Here is an 18709-nt window from a genome sequence, read left to right on the forward strand (position 1 = left end):
GAAAGTCTTCTGTTTAAAAAACAAAAAAACGATGACTGTATCAAAATGCCTCGTACTTTTTTGGGAGACAGATGTCTTATCCCTTCTCTATGTTCATATTAATTCTAGATAAGCAGCCAAATATGTCTTCTTAAGCTATATAATAATTACTATAGGAACCATTTTGCAAAACATTTCATATATTAGGCCTTTCTACCCATCTTCTGTTGGTGGCACAGGGCTATGTAAGAAGAAGCATTTACACCAACAGATGTAAAAGTGAAAAACGGTAACCAATAATACCAAAATATGAAATCTATAGCATATGAATTTGGATATCCTAAATTATGTCAAATCTTTATTCTTTGAGTATAGGTATAATTGGGAAAGAGGCTGAAACATACAAAACAAACTCAGGTGAATAAGATGATGATTATCGTTGTGGAAGCTAAATAACAAGTACTTAGAAAAACAAAACATTACTTAACCAATTAAAATAAAAATATAAAGGCAATGAAAGCCAACAAGGGTTTTACGACACTAATAGATGACAATATTTTTCACCGTGTAAGGTCGAAACTCATACACAAGGCCCTTTAAAAGATCCCTAACTACTTTTTGAACCTTTATTTTTGCTATTATCATCTGTTCAGACACATGTTGTTCTCTAAAACAGCAGGTACTTTCAATTTTTGTTCCCTGTTAACACCTTTCTTCCTCCTTCCTTCCCACCAAACATGTCAAATCCTCATCACATAGTATTGAGCTCAAGTGTTCCTTCTGTAATTTCCTTGTGTGTTCTTTGACTCCTAGAGACAGATGTTTTCTCCTCCTAAGTGAGGATCTCAGAACACTTTGTATCCACCTCTTACAGCCCTTCTGTCACACAGTATGCAATGATCTGCATGTCTTTCGCAGGGCATCCCCTGAAGTCAGAAACCAGCAACGGGTGGGTGGGTGGGTGGGTGTGTGTGTGTGTGTGTGTGTGTTTTAACCCACAGTGCCTCACACAACATACAGCACTCAGAAGAAACTAGTATTTGTTCAGATTGTTGGATAATACAATTTAAAAGGGTTCACAGAAATCACATAGTGATTTTGCACTCTCAGTAAAATCACTAAGTAAGTTATAGGCAGCACAGGAACTCTTACACACTTCAGAAACTTCTTAAATGGTAAGCCTGACTGATCTAAGGATAAATTCCAAATGACAGAGTCAATGATGTCACAGAAACAAAACAACTATTATTTCCACTTTCCATTTCAATACGGAAGTATCATGAGTGCTAGGATTATGTCACTCAACATTTCTTAGGTGCTGAGTACGCTGAAATATGTTCTACTATGAGTGTTCCAGTAAAAGCCAACTTCGATGCTTGGCACTTTACATGCAGTAAGTCACTTAATCCTCACAACAACACTAGAAGACAGTTACCATTATCATCTACATTTAATACATGAGAGGTTACAAAAGTAGTCCAAATCCTAGAACACCTAGATTGACTACAGAGTTCGGACACAGTAGGGCATAATGCCTCTCTTCTAAAGACCTTAAACATATACACCCTGATCATAACAGATACTCATGTTTAGTTTTCTCATTCTTGTTAATCATTCAAAAAATGTTTAGTACAAAGTTTATAAAAACCCTCTTCAGATTCAGAATGAGTTCCACCTACATCACAAAGCATATCATTACCATACTCTTTTACATAACCACGCCTTGCCTCTTCAATATTGTCATCTGTCTTTTACTGATTAGGATCACTGCTTTAATAATCAACATACAGGGCTTCCCTGGTGGCGCAGTGGTTGAGAATCTGCCTGCCAATGCAGGGGACACGGGTTCGAGCCCTGGACCGGGAAGATCCCACATGCCGCGGAGCAACTGGGCCCGTGAGCCACACCTACTGAGCCTGCGCGTCTGGAGCCTGTGCTCCGCAACGGGAGAGGCCGCGACAGTGAGAGGCCTGCGCACCGCGATGAAGAGTGGCCCCCGCTTGCCACTACTAGAGAAAGCCCTCGCACAGAAACGAAGACCCAACACAGCCAAAAATAAATAAAATAAAATAAAATAAAATACTTTAAAAAAAATAAATAATCAACATACATATCATTTTTACCTTAATCGAACCTTTTACATGAATGAAAGCCCTTATGTGATTATTAGTTCATCCACCTAATTCAACTACAAATACGTATAACTTCAAAAAAGAGACAGCGAGAGCAAGAGCAAGAGAGAAGAGTATAATTATTTGAGTCAAGACTGAGCTTACAAGTGCTACCTCAGACCCTGAAGATGAGTCTAGGAGATCAAATACTTAGTAATTCTGACCACAGATTATGAATACAGTCTAAGGCTCTTTGAAATTGTTTTCTCAAGTTTTGCTGCATAAATAGCAGCCTCATACACTGTTCCAAAAGTACTAATTCAGCTCTTAAAGAAACCTGCTCTTTTTTGGCACAGATTCTAGTTCCATTTGACTTACTGGTAACTTCTTTTATATTACCCTGCTTCAATGTTCCTAAATTGTTAAGTACAACTCAGTTTACAGTGATTTTTAATTATTATATTCTATTAATATAGTACTTTTATCATCTCTTACTCTTGGTTCCTCTACGATATTATCTTCCACATGTAACAGACTAAGAAATCTTAAGATTTTCATTGTTTAATCTGTCCCCTTGTGTTCATTTCAACTGCCATTGCCTTCGTTCAGGCTCTTGCTACTGAATGATACCAAAATTTTACTGGTTTATACTCAGATCTCCTCTTTGGCCTTCATGTTTCTAATTACTTCTCAAATTTTGTTTTTCTTTCTTTTTTTAGTCTGTCCTTAAAACTGCAAATTTATACTGCTTTTATACAATCTTACAAATAAAAAGGCAAGAAAGTAATCAATCATTGTTCTATAACCCCAAACAATACAACATAGATACATTTTTTAAAACTCAATCAATTCCTTACTAAGTAATAAAGAAAAAATTGTCATACCAATATGAAACATGGAGATGGCCAAGTTCATGCTAGGTAGGCTACTTACTGATACTGTTTTTGAACTTGGGAAAAGCAGTGTTCTATTGAAGTCAAAAATTAGATTTCAGGAAGTCCCTAATTTATTATGAACTGTTTTGTTCTAAAGGGCTGGGTTTATTAAGACATATAATATGCTTTCCCAATGAAATAGTTAAATTTAGTTCCAAGGCTAGTCAATGAAAAGTTCTATTTCAATGTCCATGGGGTAAAGTTAAGGCAGGTTCTATCAAAAACTGTAGTAGTTTTCTGCTCAAATTGAAACCAAAAGAAGGCATATATGATGAGTTCATTTACTCACAAAATAAATTTAGGTCACCTATGATAAGCAGGCACAAAAATGGGTGGCCAAGCTCAAGTGGTATAACCTTGGACTACTCCACACCCCATTTCATTTGCCAACTTTGGAGGGGAGAGGGTTAGGATTAGGAAGATTCTGTTACTGACTGCTTCACTCACTTCCAGGAGACACTGCTCTCCCAAAATGGGCCAAGAGAAGATCAGCACCTTGAGCTTTCCTTTAATATCTAACAGAAACACACAATAGCCCTGAGAGGCAGGTTTCTCTACAATCTTTGTATTCTATTCCTTTGATTATTTCAGTGAGAATCTTAGAGATGTGGAGGTTGATGCCTGTAATTAGGTTTCCATCTAATTCCATAAGTCCTTTGTAACAATAATTTTAACAGAGCAGATCCTAACAAACTCTTTTTGGATAAGATAAATCACAGACAAAACTTTCTATCTCAACTGAGCCTGGAAAACATTTGCTTACAAGCAATAATTCTTCCCTAAAAACAAACTCCATCTTTTAACTTGTTCTTCTAGACACTAGTCCTTTTTAATATCAAAATATGTTACTTACAAAAGAAAGCATTTACATTTTAAGACTCTGAGAAGGCTTATTTTAAAAACTGTTAAATTTTGAAAAAACCTGAGCTAAACAAAATTTGTTTTCAGACTGTCTTGAAATCCTTTTTGGAATAATTTCTATTAACATCCTAAGAAATTTAGTATATCTCAGACCACAAAGAGCCTATTAAATATTTGGTACACAGTAGGCCCTCAATATATCCTTGCAGAATGAAATAAAAATGAAACTTCAAATCCAAATGTCATGAAACTGACCTTCACTAAATTGATCTGTTTCAAGTTACAAGTCAACAATAACAGTTTCTCTACCTAAAACTTAGACATGCTCTATATTATCAAATTGTACTGCTAAGTTAAAAACTCCAATAGGTTAATATGTATTCTGAAATACTTCATAACGCCATTCAATAAAAATATGTATCTCACCTTCTTCAGATCAACAATCTATCTTTAAGAGTTTCCTGTATAAACTATCAAAGAAAAGAGATGTGCAGATGTTTTAAAATATTTTCACTTATAATTAAGATCATATCCTGCCAAAAATCAAGGCTTAACCTTGGTATTGAAAAGAGAGACTTAGTAGATCATTAAATTTTGACTTAATATCCATTTGTTTCTCAGAAGAACAAAGATGAAAGTAGTTTACATCGAGTCTTTCAACACAATAAGAAAGCCACAAGAGTCAAAGGAACAAAGGCTTAAGTAAAGATAACCAACTGCAATGACCCCTTTTCTCTTTTCATAACTCCTCCAAAACAAATGCCAGCTCAACAGGCAATTTGCAGATGACAATCTTGAGAAAGTGAAACTTACGAATAACTCCATACTAACTCTGAAGCTATGACTAGCCAAATTTTATCTGCAAGCCCAAGAGAAATAAATTGAAAGGTGACTTTAAAACTCATGCTCCACCACTGACATAGACTATTATTGTGAGCTACAGTGTGTACTGTGAAAAACATTATAAATCTACATTATTATTTATAGTTGCCGTGCTGAAATCCTACAAGCTGGAAAAAATATTTGAAAGGGCATTTACCCATCGTACAACCCTTTGACAATATGTGTCACCACGAATAGCCTAGACCCAAGACAAACCTTTTAACGCTATAATCATTCAAAATTAAAACCCATTTTAAAAACATCAGAAAATCAAAGTTATCTTCATATAACATTTCTGGGGAAAGTCTCACTACAATTTAATCATAACATATCCCAAGCTAACAGCTTCGCAATCTAATCTGTTCATGTATATACAGGCTAACTAATATCCCTAACAGCTAGACCCTGCCAATATTTGAAACTTATTCTACCACTCTGGCAGATCCTATAAAACAATTTCTCAGAACCTAAAAACAATAACCAGGCAAATTTAATGACAGAATTATTATTGACTCATTAAAACATAACATCTTTTACTTATATCAATCAGAGTTAACTCCATTCATATACTGTTTATAAGATCTTCATGGATTCAAACAAGTCCTTAATAACTGGCCAAATCAACACTTTGATGGCCTGTGCATTAACTTTAGTCTTCATCCATGTCGGTCATTTTCTGAATATATGATAAACTTAAATAGTCTTAAATGATAATGCAATAGCTCTTCTCTTTCATATAACACTGTGGGCTCCTTCAAGGATAGGAATTTTTTCCTTAGTCATGATCATAAGAACCGTACTGAGTGCTCTATCCAGATACCATATATTTGTTATCTTCATTCCTCTAAATAATTCTATGAGGTAGACCTTATGATCTTATAGGCAAGGAAACAGATTCTAAAGTTTACATGTGCTCAAAGCCAATGTGATAGTCTCAATTATTTTTTCCTAATATTTATTCTAGTCCCCTTCTCATGTAGACAGAGTGACTTGATAATGCAGTTTATCAACCTCAGCACTACTGACATTTGGAGCAGGATAATTCCTGGTTGCCGGGGCTGTTCCGTGCATTGTAGGATGTTTAGAAGCAGCCCTGGCATCTACCCACTAGAGGCCACTAGTACTCCCGCCAAGTTTTGACAACCAAAAATAGCTCTAGAAATTGCCAAATGCCCCAGATGGGCAAAATCATCCAGTTGACAATCACTGAGCTAATGGAATGTTAGGGGATGGAAGAAGGGTAGAGGTCTTACACGTGTTTAAGCAATTTGGCTTGGCTTGGCTCTGACACTCCAGTGACCTGCCATGAAAAGAGCTTGCTCCAAGTAGCTGCTGCCCCTTTGGGCTGAGCCCAGCAGGAACATAAAGGTAATCTAAACCCACCCAGAGCCGGCCTAGTCCAACCTCGGCTAAGCCCAATCAGCAGAACTGCAGCCAACATACAGTGTAGACTAAATAAAGAGCACAGAAATCAATGCTTGTTATTTTATGCCACTGAGTTTTAGGATAGCTTACATGGAGCACTGCTGTGGAGACTGTTGACAAATACAGCCAGGAAGGCACTAAGCCAGGATTCAAAACCTAGGCCTGAATGGCTCAAAAACCCACTATACCTCAACTATGTCAAAGAGTTTTCTCTACTAAATTAATATCCCCACCTCCAGGACGTGCTTAGTACACAGTAGAGATGCAATAAAAGTCTGCTTTATTACTAAGTATAAATATTAATAAATGTGTAAAATTTTTAATACATCTTCAACAAGCTACTCATATTACCTTCTCATTCCCATACCATTAAGCCACTGATTCAAAAACATTGCGAGGGACACTATACGGCACTATCTAATTTCTCAAACATGTGATCTAAGACTTTCTTTTCTTATCAGTCCCAGAGCTATACACAGCCAACTCCAAAACAATACCTCCAAGTTAACACTTACTTTTATAAATAAGTTGCTATGTGCAAACTCAAAAGGCAACATATTTTTTTAAAATTTCAGCAATATCTGAAAGAGTGAGGCTTTCATACAGATACACACAACAAATATTTATTATACATCTACCATTTACTAGACGTTATCCTAGGCAGTGAGAATACAAAAAAGGGAAAAATCCCCACCGTCATGGAGCTTACATTCTGGTAACACTTACACAGCATAATGGCATTTTCCAAGTGCTTTACATGTATTAACTCACTTATAACCCCTCATAAGCCTGTGAGAGACTATCTCCATTACAGAGATGAGGAAACTAAGGACCGGACTTGCCCAAAGTCACAATACAAGCAGCAGAGCCAGCCAGGAGTCTGAGTCCCTACTTTTGACCACTGTGCTACACTGCCCCTTTGAAGCTTTAATAAAGCATTTTTGAGTCAAACAGGATGAATTCACTCACAAAATCGAGCCTACATACAAAAGGGGGAGGTGAGAGAGAAGCATACATAATGATCTCTAAGACATATTAAGAAAAACAGGAGTAAGAAGAATGCATATTTGTTTCATCATGGCCAATATCTAATTCATAATTCTGAAATAAAATATTTTCCAGACTACCAAAATCTGACACACAACACATGCCCTTGTTTTATTTTGTTTAACATTATTTAATTTTTTTTTAAGATGAGATACAGTTCCTAGTACAGACTACAAAACAGTTACTATTCATTTGGTATGTATTGATAACCTCAAAGAAAAACTATATGCGGATCCCAATTTTGCCAAATTCTTTTAACAGAAATTTAAAATCAAGGTATTAAAAAAATGATCTGGAGGACCAAAATGGTTTTATACCTGTTTCTCTCCTATGAATAACTAAATTTCTCATTTAAAAAGCTTTGATAAAATAGACACTTTTGGGTGCCAAGAATCATCCACAACTCATATACCCACCTGCCTATTTGACATGCCCACATCTGGATGTCTGACTTCAAACTCAACACCTCTAAATCAGAACCTAAGCCCCGTCCCCAAACCTGCTCTTCCCTCAGTCTTTCATAGCTCAAGAACTGGTGATTCTGTTACTCCAATCAATCGAAACCTCTGAGCTATTCCTAATTTTCCCTCACACCCCATATCCAATCTACCAGCAAATTCTGTTGGCTCCAAGTCATCAATTATGAAGGATCCAAGCATTTCTAAGTCCTCTTGTTCAAGTTCCTCCTCTGCCCCCTAGCTGGTCTCCCTGCTGTCACCATCACCCACAGCCTTTCTCCACACAGAAGCCAGAACAAATCTATTAAAACCCAACTGAGCCCACAGCACTCCCTGGCTTTCTATTTCACTCAGTAGTATCGGAAATCCCTACCGGGACCCACAGCCCCTTGAAGACAGGGCCCCTCTGCTAACTTTCTAGCCTCGCATCTTACTACACTTCCCAAGCATGCTCATGCCTCAGAACCACTGCACTGCTGATCACTCTGCCTGGAATGTGCTTCCCCCAGACGATTTCATGCCTTCCTCCCCATCACTCCATTCATGTCTCTGCATTCCCTTCATCTTATAAGAGATTCCTTGACTATAAACACATAGCTACTGTTTATCTGCTTACTCCACTTTTTTTTCCAAAGCGCTGACTGAACCTAAAGAAAATATTCATTTGGTTATTGTCTATTTCTGCTACTGCAATGCCTGCTCCACAGGAGCAGAGACATTCAGTTCACCACCCCTACCTGCCTTCTGAAACAATGCCTGGTAAAAGCACCCTACGTGATTACCTGTTAGCCCAGCTTATGATGACAATGTAAACAAATGAGAGCAGTGCTTCTCACACTTTAGCATGCATCAATATCATCTACAGGGCTTGGAAGGCAGACTGCTGGGCTTTAGCCCCAGAGATGCTGACTCATCTAGTCTGGGGTGGGGCGTGAACATTTACAAGTTCCTAGGAGGTGTGGATACTATAGTCCTGGGACCACATTTTGACAACCACTGAACTAGACAATGTTTCGCTCCAACACACGTGTCAACAACTGTAGTTGACCATGACAGTGAATCTCAACTGGTGGAAAAAGGACAGGAATAGAGTAAAAAGGTGCCTCCCCTTGCACCCACAATATAAAATACATCTCTTCTGACTTTGAGGATTATACAGAACATGTGTCTTTTAAGTAATGCAATATAAACATCATTCCCTGAATAGCATTTTTTTTAAAGAATGGGAACCAGGCAGATTAAGTTTATATTCTCTAACACAGTCACATGCTCTTAGCTATTCTATATTAATGGCTTGTGCTGAATCCTTATCCTTTAGAGTTCAAACAAGCAGATGAGAAGGCTGGTATCTTTTAGGAGATACTGAAACACCCAAAAGTAGTAGACTCCAATTGGGACAGCTGCCCAAATCACAATTTACCACCCCAAGGAATCATCCAATACCCAGAGTAGGTCCAGGGTGGTCATGTCTAGGTTATGTCAGTTAACCCCAGGCCTTACTCATGGCAGACTGGTCCAAAATACATTCTCTCTCCTAAGAATCTGAAGTTTGAAGATAAAATCTGAGAGGCACTGATGCCAAATTATGTTAAGAGCAAGGCTCTCAACAGGGAAGGTCTAAACTCCCACTGCTGAGATTCTCAGAACTGCCCTGGTTCCTGTCTTATATGAAGCTTTGTTCTCCAGCTATTCCTTTAACCCTCTGTACCACACCCAATTATCTTCCAACAAATCCTTTCTTTGCCTATGTTATCCAGAACTGTTTACATATTTGCAACCAAAAATACTTACTAAAAAAAAGAGTAAATGTATTAGCTTGTAAGTAAACTATATTAGAAACGCATCTTATGAAATAGCAACACTTTTTCCCCATTAACTCAACTTATGACATTTACTTCCCATCTCCAAACTACAATACTATCCATACAATCAATGCAACTTAGAGTACACTTCACATTTTTCACCTTACAATACCAACTCCTTCTTGTATTTCCTTTCAGAAAAGTCCTCTGAAACACAGCAAAAAGCCATCAATTTGCCTTTATATATTCAGTAGGTACTGGATACCTATTATGTGCCAATATTATGTGCACTGGGAATATAGCAGTAAATAACAAAAACAGGTTCTTGTTTTAAGTACCTTATATTGTGCTGCGGAGAGATAAGAAAATAAACAAATAAAAAAGAAAAATACCAGATAATAAGTGCTATTGCAGAGAAATAAAGAGACAAGTGAAATAATGAGTAACCAGATTGCTTTTAGATAAAATGGTCAGAGGAGTCCTCTCTGAAGTGACACTTAAGCTAAAAACTTAATGACAAGAAGAAGCCAGCTGGTTAAGATCAATGCACAGCAAACATAAAGGTACCTGGGCTGGGAACAGACTTAACTTATTCTTAACAGCCAATGTAACTGCAGTATGTTGAGGAAGAGGGAAAATCATTTAAGATGAGGTCAGAAATAAAAAGGACCATATCATGTAGGGCTCTGTAACAAAAGGCAAAGAGTTGGAGCCTTTTATAAATTAGCTGTATAGTGTAAGGAGGCTATCCACAACAAGATACGCGGAGAATAGCTGAACAAGGAACTAAGACGAGAAAAATATTATAAGTAGTGGTTATGATAAAAATTTTAGCGCTGCAAGGAATCTTAGCTGTCATACAGTCTAACCTCTCATTTTACTGAAAGGATGATACAGCTTCGCTGAGGTCAGATCAAAGACAAGCACAAAGTTGTACTTGGTGCTCTCTGACATTCAGGCCAAAGCTCTTTCCATAATTCTTGCCTCAATTTGAAATCTAGAACCAAGTCTTTACTTAGTTCTAGACTTCCAAAGTGACACAGCAGCATTCAAATGAAAACATATTTTTAAAAAAATGTTTTTATTAAATTATCCACACCAAAGTATTGATGCCTCTAGTCCCTCATATGAAATTTTTTTTAAAAGCAGCTGACAATGCTTAAGTATTTACCATCAGATATATCTCTTCCCAAAGTATGTGAAGCAGGAAAAAAACATTGAATATAAACAAAATATACTTACATCTGGGTATTCTTTTACAGGCACATAAAGTTTCTCTTGTAACTGAACAATAGGTCCCACAGCATCAGGCAATTCTGCACTCCTTTTCTCTGTACTGCCATTTAATGTGTCATTGTACATGTCTTTCCGTACTCTGCTAATTTCTGTTAAAAGTAAAAATTTTAAATGTGTTAGACAAAAAAATATTCTTACTAGCCCAGGAAAAAAAAAAATAAGAGGGTAGGGGAGGATTTCATTGATAAAGTGTTAAAACTCAAAGAAGAGCTGTTGACCTAGTCTGTCATTCTCTGGATTAAGTCTACATTTCACAGGACTACAGTCTTAATTAATTTCTACCAGAAATCAAATTTATACCAAATAATATATTTTATTAAAAATAACTTCATTGGAAGCACAGAGTCTTAACCACTGGACCGCCAGGGAAGTCCCCAAAATAACTTCAGAGCCCAAGCTTTTATTCACTATGATACAGACCAGTTATTTTACCTAATTTCTCCATGCCTAAAAAACCCCAGTCATTCCAAATGATAGCTTCAGCCAAATAACTATCCTAAGAATGCCTATAAGACAAAGCTAATACCAAAGCTTCCTTTATACTTCAGAACTAACCTATCTAAATGAGATTTAAACCGGACCACTTCCTTAGATATTTTAGGTATCTTTGGAATATCCAAACAGAGATGTCCAACAGATATACAAAATTTAAGTTCAGCAAAAGTCTGAGTCTGATACCCAAATGTATTGGTTAAAGCTACAGGAACAGAAGAGATGTCTTAGAGGGGGTATAGGGAGAAGGAAGAACTGAATGACCCTAGAAAAGCACCATTTAAGGGATGAGGAAAAGAAGATCCAAACCAAGAAGAAATGGAGGTAGACAGGAGAACCAGGGAAGAGAAGCTTCAAAGAAGCTAAAAACAACAGATTCAAGGACAGGGTGATCAACAGTGTCAAATACCACAAAAATACCACAAGGTAAAGAGCAAAAGAGGGGACCTTGGATGTGACCACTAAGCCATTGGTGATCTGGAAGTTTTGAGGAAAAGATGGTATGGAGATCAAACTATGAGTTAATGAATGAAATAAAAGAAAGAAAGCAGACATACCTAAAGTCAATGACCTTTTAAAACAATTATTATGACAGTTCCCAGGTATGAATATCACTTCTAAAAAAAAAAAATTATGAGAAATCTATCTTAATGGATCAAGTCCTATACAAAGATATCAATTAATTCTTCAAGAGTTCTTTATTAAGCTTCCACAATGTGCTAGAAGATAGGCCCTTGCCCACTGGAATACACTGTCTAACAAGGGTTGTCATTATTAATTTAGCTGAATGCATCTGTAACCGTCTCTCCATGTTACGGATTATGTCCTCCTTGGGGAAAAAGCTTGTATCCATTAGTATTTAAAAACAAAATTCCGGGTTTCCCTGGTGGTGCAGTGGCTAAGAATCCGCCTGCCAATGCAGGAGACACTGATTTGATCCCTGGTCCAGGAAGATCCCACATGCCATGAAGCAACTAAGCCTGTGTGCCACAACTACTGAGCCCGCGCTCTAGAGCCCATGAGCCACAACTACTGAGCCCGCAGGCCACAACTACTGAAGCCTGTGTGCCTAGAGCCTGTGCTCCGCAACAAGAGAAGCCACCGCAATGAGAAGTCCGCAAACCACAACGAAGAGTAGCCCCCGCTGGCCACAATTAGAGAAAAGCCTGCGTGCAGCAACGAAGACCCAATGCAGCCCAAAAATGAATGAATTAATTAATTTTAAAAATAAATAATAAAATTCCAAAAGAATTAATTATAAGTAAGAAAATTCAGGTAAGATGACTAGGTTAAAGAATATATAAATACACAAAAAACAGTAACGTCATATGGAAGAAAAGATACATTTATCACTTAAGTTGTATTTGTATGCCTTCCAAACACAGAATTTCAATTTATCGCTGTTAAGGTACTATCAAATTTCACACTTTAATTTTCTTAACTAGTTATTTAAATCACTTTCAGTTAAATAAAATCCACTGCAGTAAAAAGGCATGATCAAAGGTGTTCTCACCCAGTTATAAAGACTGTCAATGAAAATACTACACTACAATACATTTTCTGCTTCAGTGATGGCAATACCCATTTTATAATGAATCTTATCTCTTAACTAACAATTTGCTTGTCAAAGCTTACCAAATGTTTATCTCTGTATAACAAATGAACTCTTTTTTTTAAAAAGCAAAAGAAGGTACCTTGTGTTTAACTACATTATAAGGACAAGAGTTGATTCTTTAAGTTTGTTTTTATACTTCTACTCTCATAATGAAATCTTTCTCAAAGATGTCCAGTATCAAATTAGTGTTTATCTTAAATCAGCATATGACAGCAATTCTCAAATCAAATTTCCAATGACCTACAATTTAAATATAAATGGTTGTTTACATAATTATGTAATTACAGCAAGTAATTAACCAGAGGGCATTAGAAAAATTTAATCTAATTAAAATTGCACATATATCCTTTAGTCAAGGTCTCTATGTAAAGGCACTTTCAACATTAGTTTATTACATTAAAATTTCCTCCTCAAAAACTGCCCAATTCTTATTATGAAGTTAATAACACTCATATAAAAACCTAACAATAGCATAAAAGAAAACCACATATAAAATTTGCTTGTAGATAGAGAAGCAAATATCCTAAGTGAACAAGATCCACCAGCAGCACATTAAAAGAATAATGCACCAAGACAAAGTGGAATTTACAGCACGAATGCAAGAATAATTCAATATTTTTAAAAAATCTTTGAACATAGTAATACAGTAGGTTGAAGAGGAAAAAATGATTTTCAGGTAAACAAATTTATCAAACTTAAAAAAACCAAGAAAATCCATTTATAAATAAGAAAATTCAGGTAAGATGACTAGATTTAAAAATAATATACAAAAACCAACAACTTCATATAACCAATTAGATGATGTAATGGAAGAAAAGATACATTTACCACTTAAGTTGTATTTCTCTAAACATTTTTGTGATTATTTAATAGCTTAGAGTTCCATGAAATTCTGTTACCTGCTGTATCCCCAGCTCTTACAATAGTGCCTGGAATACAGTGGGTCCTCAATTAATACTCAGTAAATTGGACAGATGGATGGGTGAATGAAGAGAGGAATGAGCTAGGTTCTAGGGCATTAAACAAGTCATGGCCCCAGCTCTCAGAGAAGTTAGTCTAACATGGGAGGTATATAAACAAACAGATACTCTAAGGTAGAAGAACAGTAAGAGGTATGGATTAGAGATGTGAAAGCAGGCATCATCAACTCTGCCACAGAGAGGTGTATTAAAGTCAAGAGGACAGGAACTCTGACCTGTTTTCTAATGACAGGAGTATGTGAAGTAAAATTACAATGTAATTATATATTCTACTTAAAATTAAAAAATCCTTCTACCGTGTTTCTTTCAGTCTCTAAGATATCACTCCATTTAATAATAGAAAACAAATTACATACAAGACAGTACTGATGGGAATGAAAAGGTGACTAAGACAGTTTGAGTTCTCAAGGAATTTACAATTTTCACTGTAAACTCTAACCAGCTGAGTACTACCTTTATCAACAGCATCTTTCTAGCCAACAAATCATTAGCACTTCCTGGCATGTTACTTACGACACTAAGTCAGAACAAGTTCTGATTCCAGTTCTAATAGTAACTGTGTGATTTCAGACAAGTCTCCTATTTACCCTCCTTGTGCCTGTACCTCATATGATTGAAGGCTGCTTACTGAATGACTTCACCGAATCCACTGGTTTCCAACCTTAGGAGGCAAAGACTCATTTACTGTTTTCCCCATAACTCCAATGTTTTTTAAAAGTTTTGTCTCCAAAGCTTTTCATGCTTTAAGGCCTGGCAATCAGAGCTTTTGCTAACGTTATCCCAGCCAAAACATTACAGAAACCTGTCACAGTCACGGGCACGCGCAATGCTCTAAATTCCTTCATGAGTGCGGACTCACAGGTGTGTGTTTACGAAACATAGGAGCACTTCAAAACTAGTATGTTTTACATATTCTTTTGTTGCATCAAACATACATGATAATGCTCTAACGTCCCCATCTCCACACTACCTTCATCAAACTACAGCAGTGGTTCAGAGAACTAACTACAAGTTCAGAACCATTTGCTTAATCACCTAGTGCACAAATTCCTATTACAATAACCCCAAAATATCCCCAATATCAGCACAATTTGTTTTAGACATCTCTGAACTGTTCTCAAATGTTACAAATTTTACTGAATTTTATCTTCCCTGAAATTTCTCCCACTCACCCCCTCTCAACACTCCAAAGCTCGTCAAAGAGGTTAAACGCCTCTTTCATATGACAGTCCTACAAATACTTGAAAAGTTCTGTAATCTAAGTGTCCTCTTCTCTAAACTATATGACATAGTTTTATACCCTCCCACTCACTTAGACATAATCCATTTGTCTATGTCTCTCTGAAAATGGAAAACCCTGTAGCACACACATCCTTCCCTGACCACCTGTGAGTATGCAGACTGAGGCTGCCGACCTCCGGTCCCCAACACTCCACTTCCACTGCGCGTTTAAGAACACCCCCTTACTTCTCTGACGAGCACAGTGCACTGCTGACATGGTAGAGGTAGTAGGCCAACCTTCCACCATGCCATACTTCCAGTGGAAAATTAAAATTCTTTTCGTGGTTGTTTTCCACTAGACTAATACCTTCAGACTGATGTGAATCTATCAGCTGACATTCTTTAGGGATGACTATTCTGTGAGTCAAGGATCCAACTAACTGCAATTTCATAGCACACACATTTCTCTAACCTGGATATTAAAATTCAGGCATACCGTATCAACTATCTGATGACATCTCAAGCTACTCTAGAACTGGAACCTTCCTCTGGATCCACCAGAGTTAAACAGGAAATAATCACTTTTGGAATCTACAGGTTGTGCCATCAAGTTGAGAATGTAAGTTTTTCAGCTTCTGGGAGTATTAACCTTTCCAGCATTCAGGCTCCTCTCATTTTCCATGTTTTCTTGAATTGATATTCAGTGATCACATTTTTTCAAATTTCAATACCCTGAAAACCATTTTTGTCTGGGCCTGAAAATTTGCTTTGGTTATACTACTTTGTCTCCTCACACTTCTCTGCTTTAATTATCTTGATTTTTTTTTCCTTTTCCAAACTAAAGCTCAATTATCAGTCAGTGAATTCTGCTCCTAAGAGGGAAAACAATCATTGCACAGTTCTGTTTTACCTAACCTATTAATATTACATCATCAGCCTTAAGTCTTTTCCCTTTCCCTTAATTCACCTAACTATGGATGTAACTAAAAATTTGTTTTAAATTCATTATGTTTCATAAGCTTTAACTCACTTTGATTTTTAGCTTTTTCATTACCACCACTTTCACTGTATCTGAACTATATTGTATGTGCATCCCATCCTCGGCCACCTTAAAATTTTGCACATTCTTTTAAAATCTGAACTATTAGATTAACTAATAGATCAACCACTCTGTGGAAGACTACAATGTCAGAATTAGGACAACATGAGGAAATACTGGAGAACAGAAAAATACAGGCTGAGAAATCTAACTTACAAAACTAAGTAGTCATTTCAGAAGACAGATAGATAATGGCTGTGTATAAATTTAATGCTGCAAAGTTGGAAGACCAGATAAAGAATAAAATATAGCTCTATTTTACTTTCTGGTTTAGAATTTTTCAACAAATTAAAACCAAGAAAATAAAAATTAGGAAATAAAATACAAAAAATATTTACCAGCTCAGTAGTAAACAAAAAAAAAACCCTAATGATACACAAGTAATATTAAAAAAATGCATGAAAGAATTATTTTCAGAATTTGTAACAATGCAAATTAAAAGATGGCTTTTCAAAACACTGAAAAAAATTTCATGCAAACCACACCTTACACTCAGTGTTGTGGTAGCTAATTCCAACTGCTCAACCAGCTATGCTGATATGATAGACATATACATTTTATTTGGGCATCTATCTGCTTTTCTTCGAGCCTTACATTTAAATTCATCCAAAAAATTACCTTATCATTGTAATACAGCTGGAGTTAAGATACAGGAAGAAATGAAAAGGTTACAGTGTCATTTGACCATAAATGCCTCATTTTTTAATTTTTTTTTTATTTTTATTTATTTATTTATTTTTGGCTGTGTTGGGTCTTCGTCTCTGTGCCAGGGCTTTCTCTAGTTGTGGCAAGCGGAGGCCACCCTTCATCGCGGTGCGCGGGCCTCTCACTATCGCGGCCTCTCCTGTTGCAGAGCACAGGCTCCAGACGCGCAGGCTCAGTAATTGTGGCTCACGGGCCCAGTTGCTCCGCGGCATGCGGGATCTTCCCAGACCAGGGCTCGAACCCGTGTCCCCTGCATTGGCAGGCAGATTCTCAACCACTGCGCCACCAGGGAAGCCCGCCTCATTTTTTTAATTTAACATTTTCCATTCATTTGTTCAGTAAAGAGCCAACTCTTTATAAATATGTACATACGCTTTGATGTACACAGTATACATTTTATAAACAAAATTAAAATGACAGCTTTCATCATTCCAAATGAATTTCAATGGGATCTATTATTTCCTCACTATCTGCAATCCATCTCTTACTAAACGCTAACCTGGTAAACTAACACAAGAAGCAAAGTAAGATTTTAGTTGTTTTAGGTCTTAATTAACAAATCACCAGTCTCTATTTACATGAAATTCATTAACTCTTATAGCAATAATATTAAAAGTCTACTTATAACTGAAGGACAACCGCTACTACACAAAGAGGTGGCTGTTATGTGCCCTTATGTACTTAGGGGCAACAAAGATCTCTTCTGAAAAAAGAACCTCTAACTCAGGGCTTACTAAATACAGGGAAAGTTTTAAAGATATTTTGAGCAGAGCAAAACCCACAGAATAATATAACTTCATTGTGCTCATTTTAAAAAGCCACATCCACAAGGTACAGAAAACAAATGAATTAAAAAGCAGATTACTAGAGAATATGCACTATTTAATGGAATATATTTTGCTTACTTGACCAAATAAGTCTGATTTAATTTTGAGGCAACTACACTGAAACTGGCAAGAAAAAAGAAAATCAAGCTACTGCCAACTCTCTACACGGGACTTAACTTTTTTTTTTTTTTTCAGTTAAACTGCGGTTTGTATTTCAGGACTATAAGCACAAAAAGAAAAACTACAAAATTAAATTCAACAGCCCTCCTTGAAACGGCCAAAATGAACAGTTGTTCAAAGTTGTTGATAAATTTCACATAAAAAATATGATACAGTCCATCCTAGTTCCAAGATTGTTCTCAGCAGCAGTTTTGTATCATGAAAGGTATTTAATAGTAGCTGCACTTCCCTGGAAAGGCTCTTTCAAAGGTTACAGAAAAGAATGTCTATTACATGATCCAACTTATACTAAGTATGTGAATTTTTAGATAGACACAGAGAAGTCAAAAAAAGGATGTAACAACTATTAAGAGTAATCATCTCTGGGAGATGGATTTACGAGGACAGTTTAGCTTTCACATTACTATATAAATTTTTTTTTTTACAATAATAACACAGAAAATTAAGTTATCTTCATTAGGATGGTAGAAAGAATTCTAAGTCAAAATGCAGAATATAATATTGGATTCCCCATATAAAATTATAATAAAGGTTAAATCACTCACTCTCAAGTCTAAAAATAAACCACAAAGACCTAATTATTTTTTTTAAATGAGGAAAAAATAAAAAAATAAAAAATAAAATAAAATAAAATGAGGACCTTCACCATGCTAAAAATACTGTATATGAATTTTCACACGATCCTCACAGAATCTGAGGTAGTATATAATACCCATTTTACAAAAAAAGGAAGGCAGGAAGGAAGAAAACGTTCAGAGAGTAAAGAATTTGTCCAAGGTCATAGCTAATGCAAC

General features: G+C 36.3%; 1 protein-coding gene across 8 annotated transcripts in view; it reads right to left on the reverse strand.

Moving 5' to 3' along the window:
• The window catches only part of QKI (QKI, KH domain containing RNA binding), a 140611-nt gene that overhangs the window by 95168 nt on the left and 26734 nt on the right, over positions 1-18709 (reverse strand). For all 8 annotated transcript variants that reach the window (XR_009005185.1, XM_057527830.1, XM_057527827.1 and 5 more), the window contains exon 2: positions 10743-10885. Coding sequence is in view for 7 of the 8 variants with exons in the window: in XM_057527830.1 (XP_057383813.1) it covers positions 10743-10885 (143 nt within the window). In the remaining variant the exon portion in view is untranslated. The remainder of the gene's footprint in view (positions 1-10742; positions 10886-18709) is intronic.

Source organism: Balaenoptera acutorostrata, chromosome 14 (assembly GCF_949987535.1).
Source record: "Balaenoptera acutorostrata chromosome 14, mBalAcu1.1, whole genome shotgun sequence".
Taxonomy (NCBI): Eukaryota; Metazoa; Chordata; class Mammalia; order Artiodactyla; family Balaenopteridae; genus Balaenoptera; species Balaenoptera acutorostrata.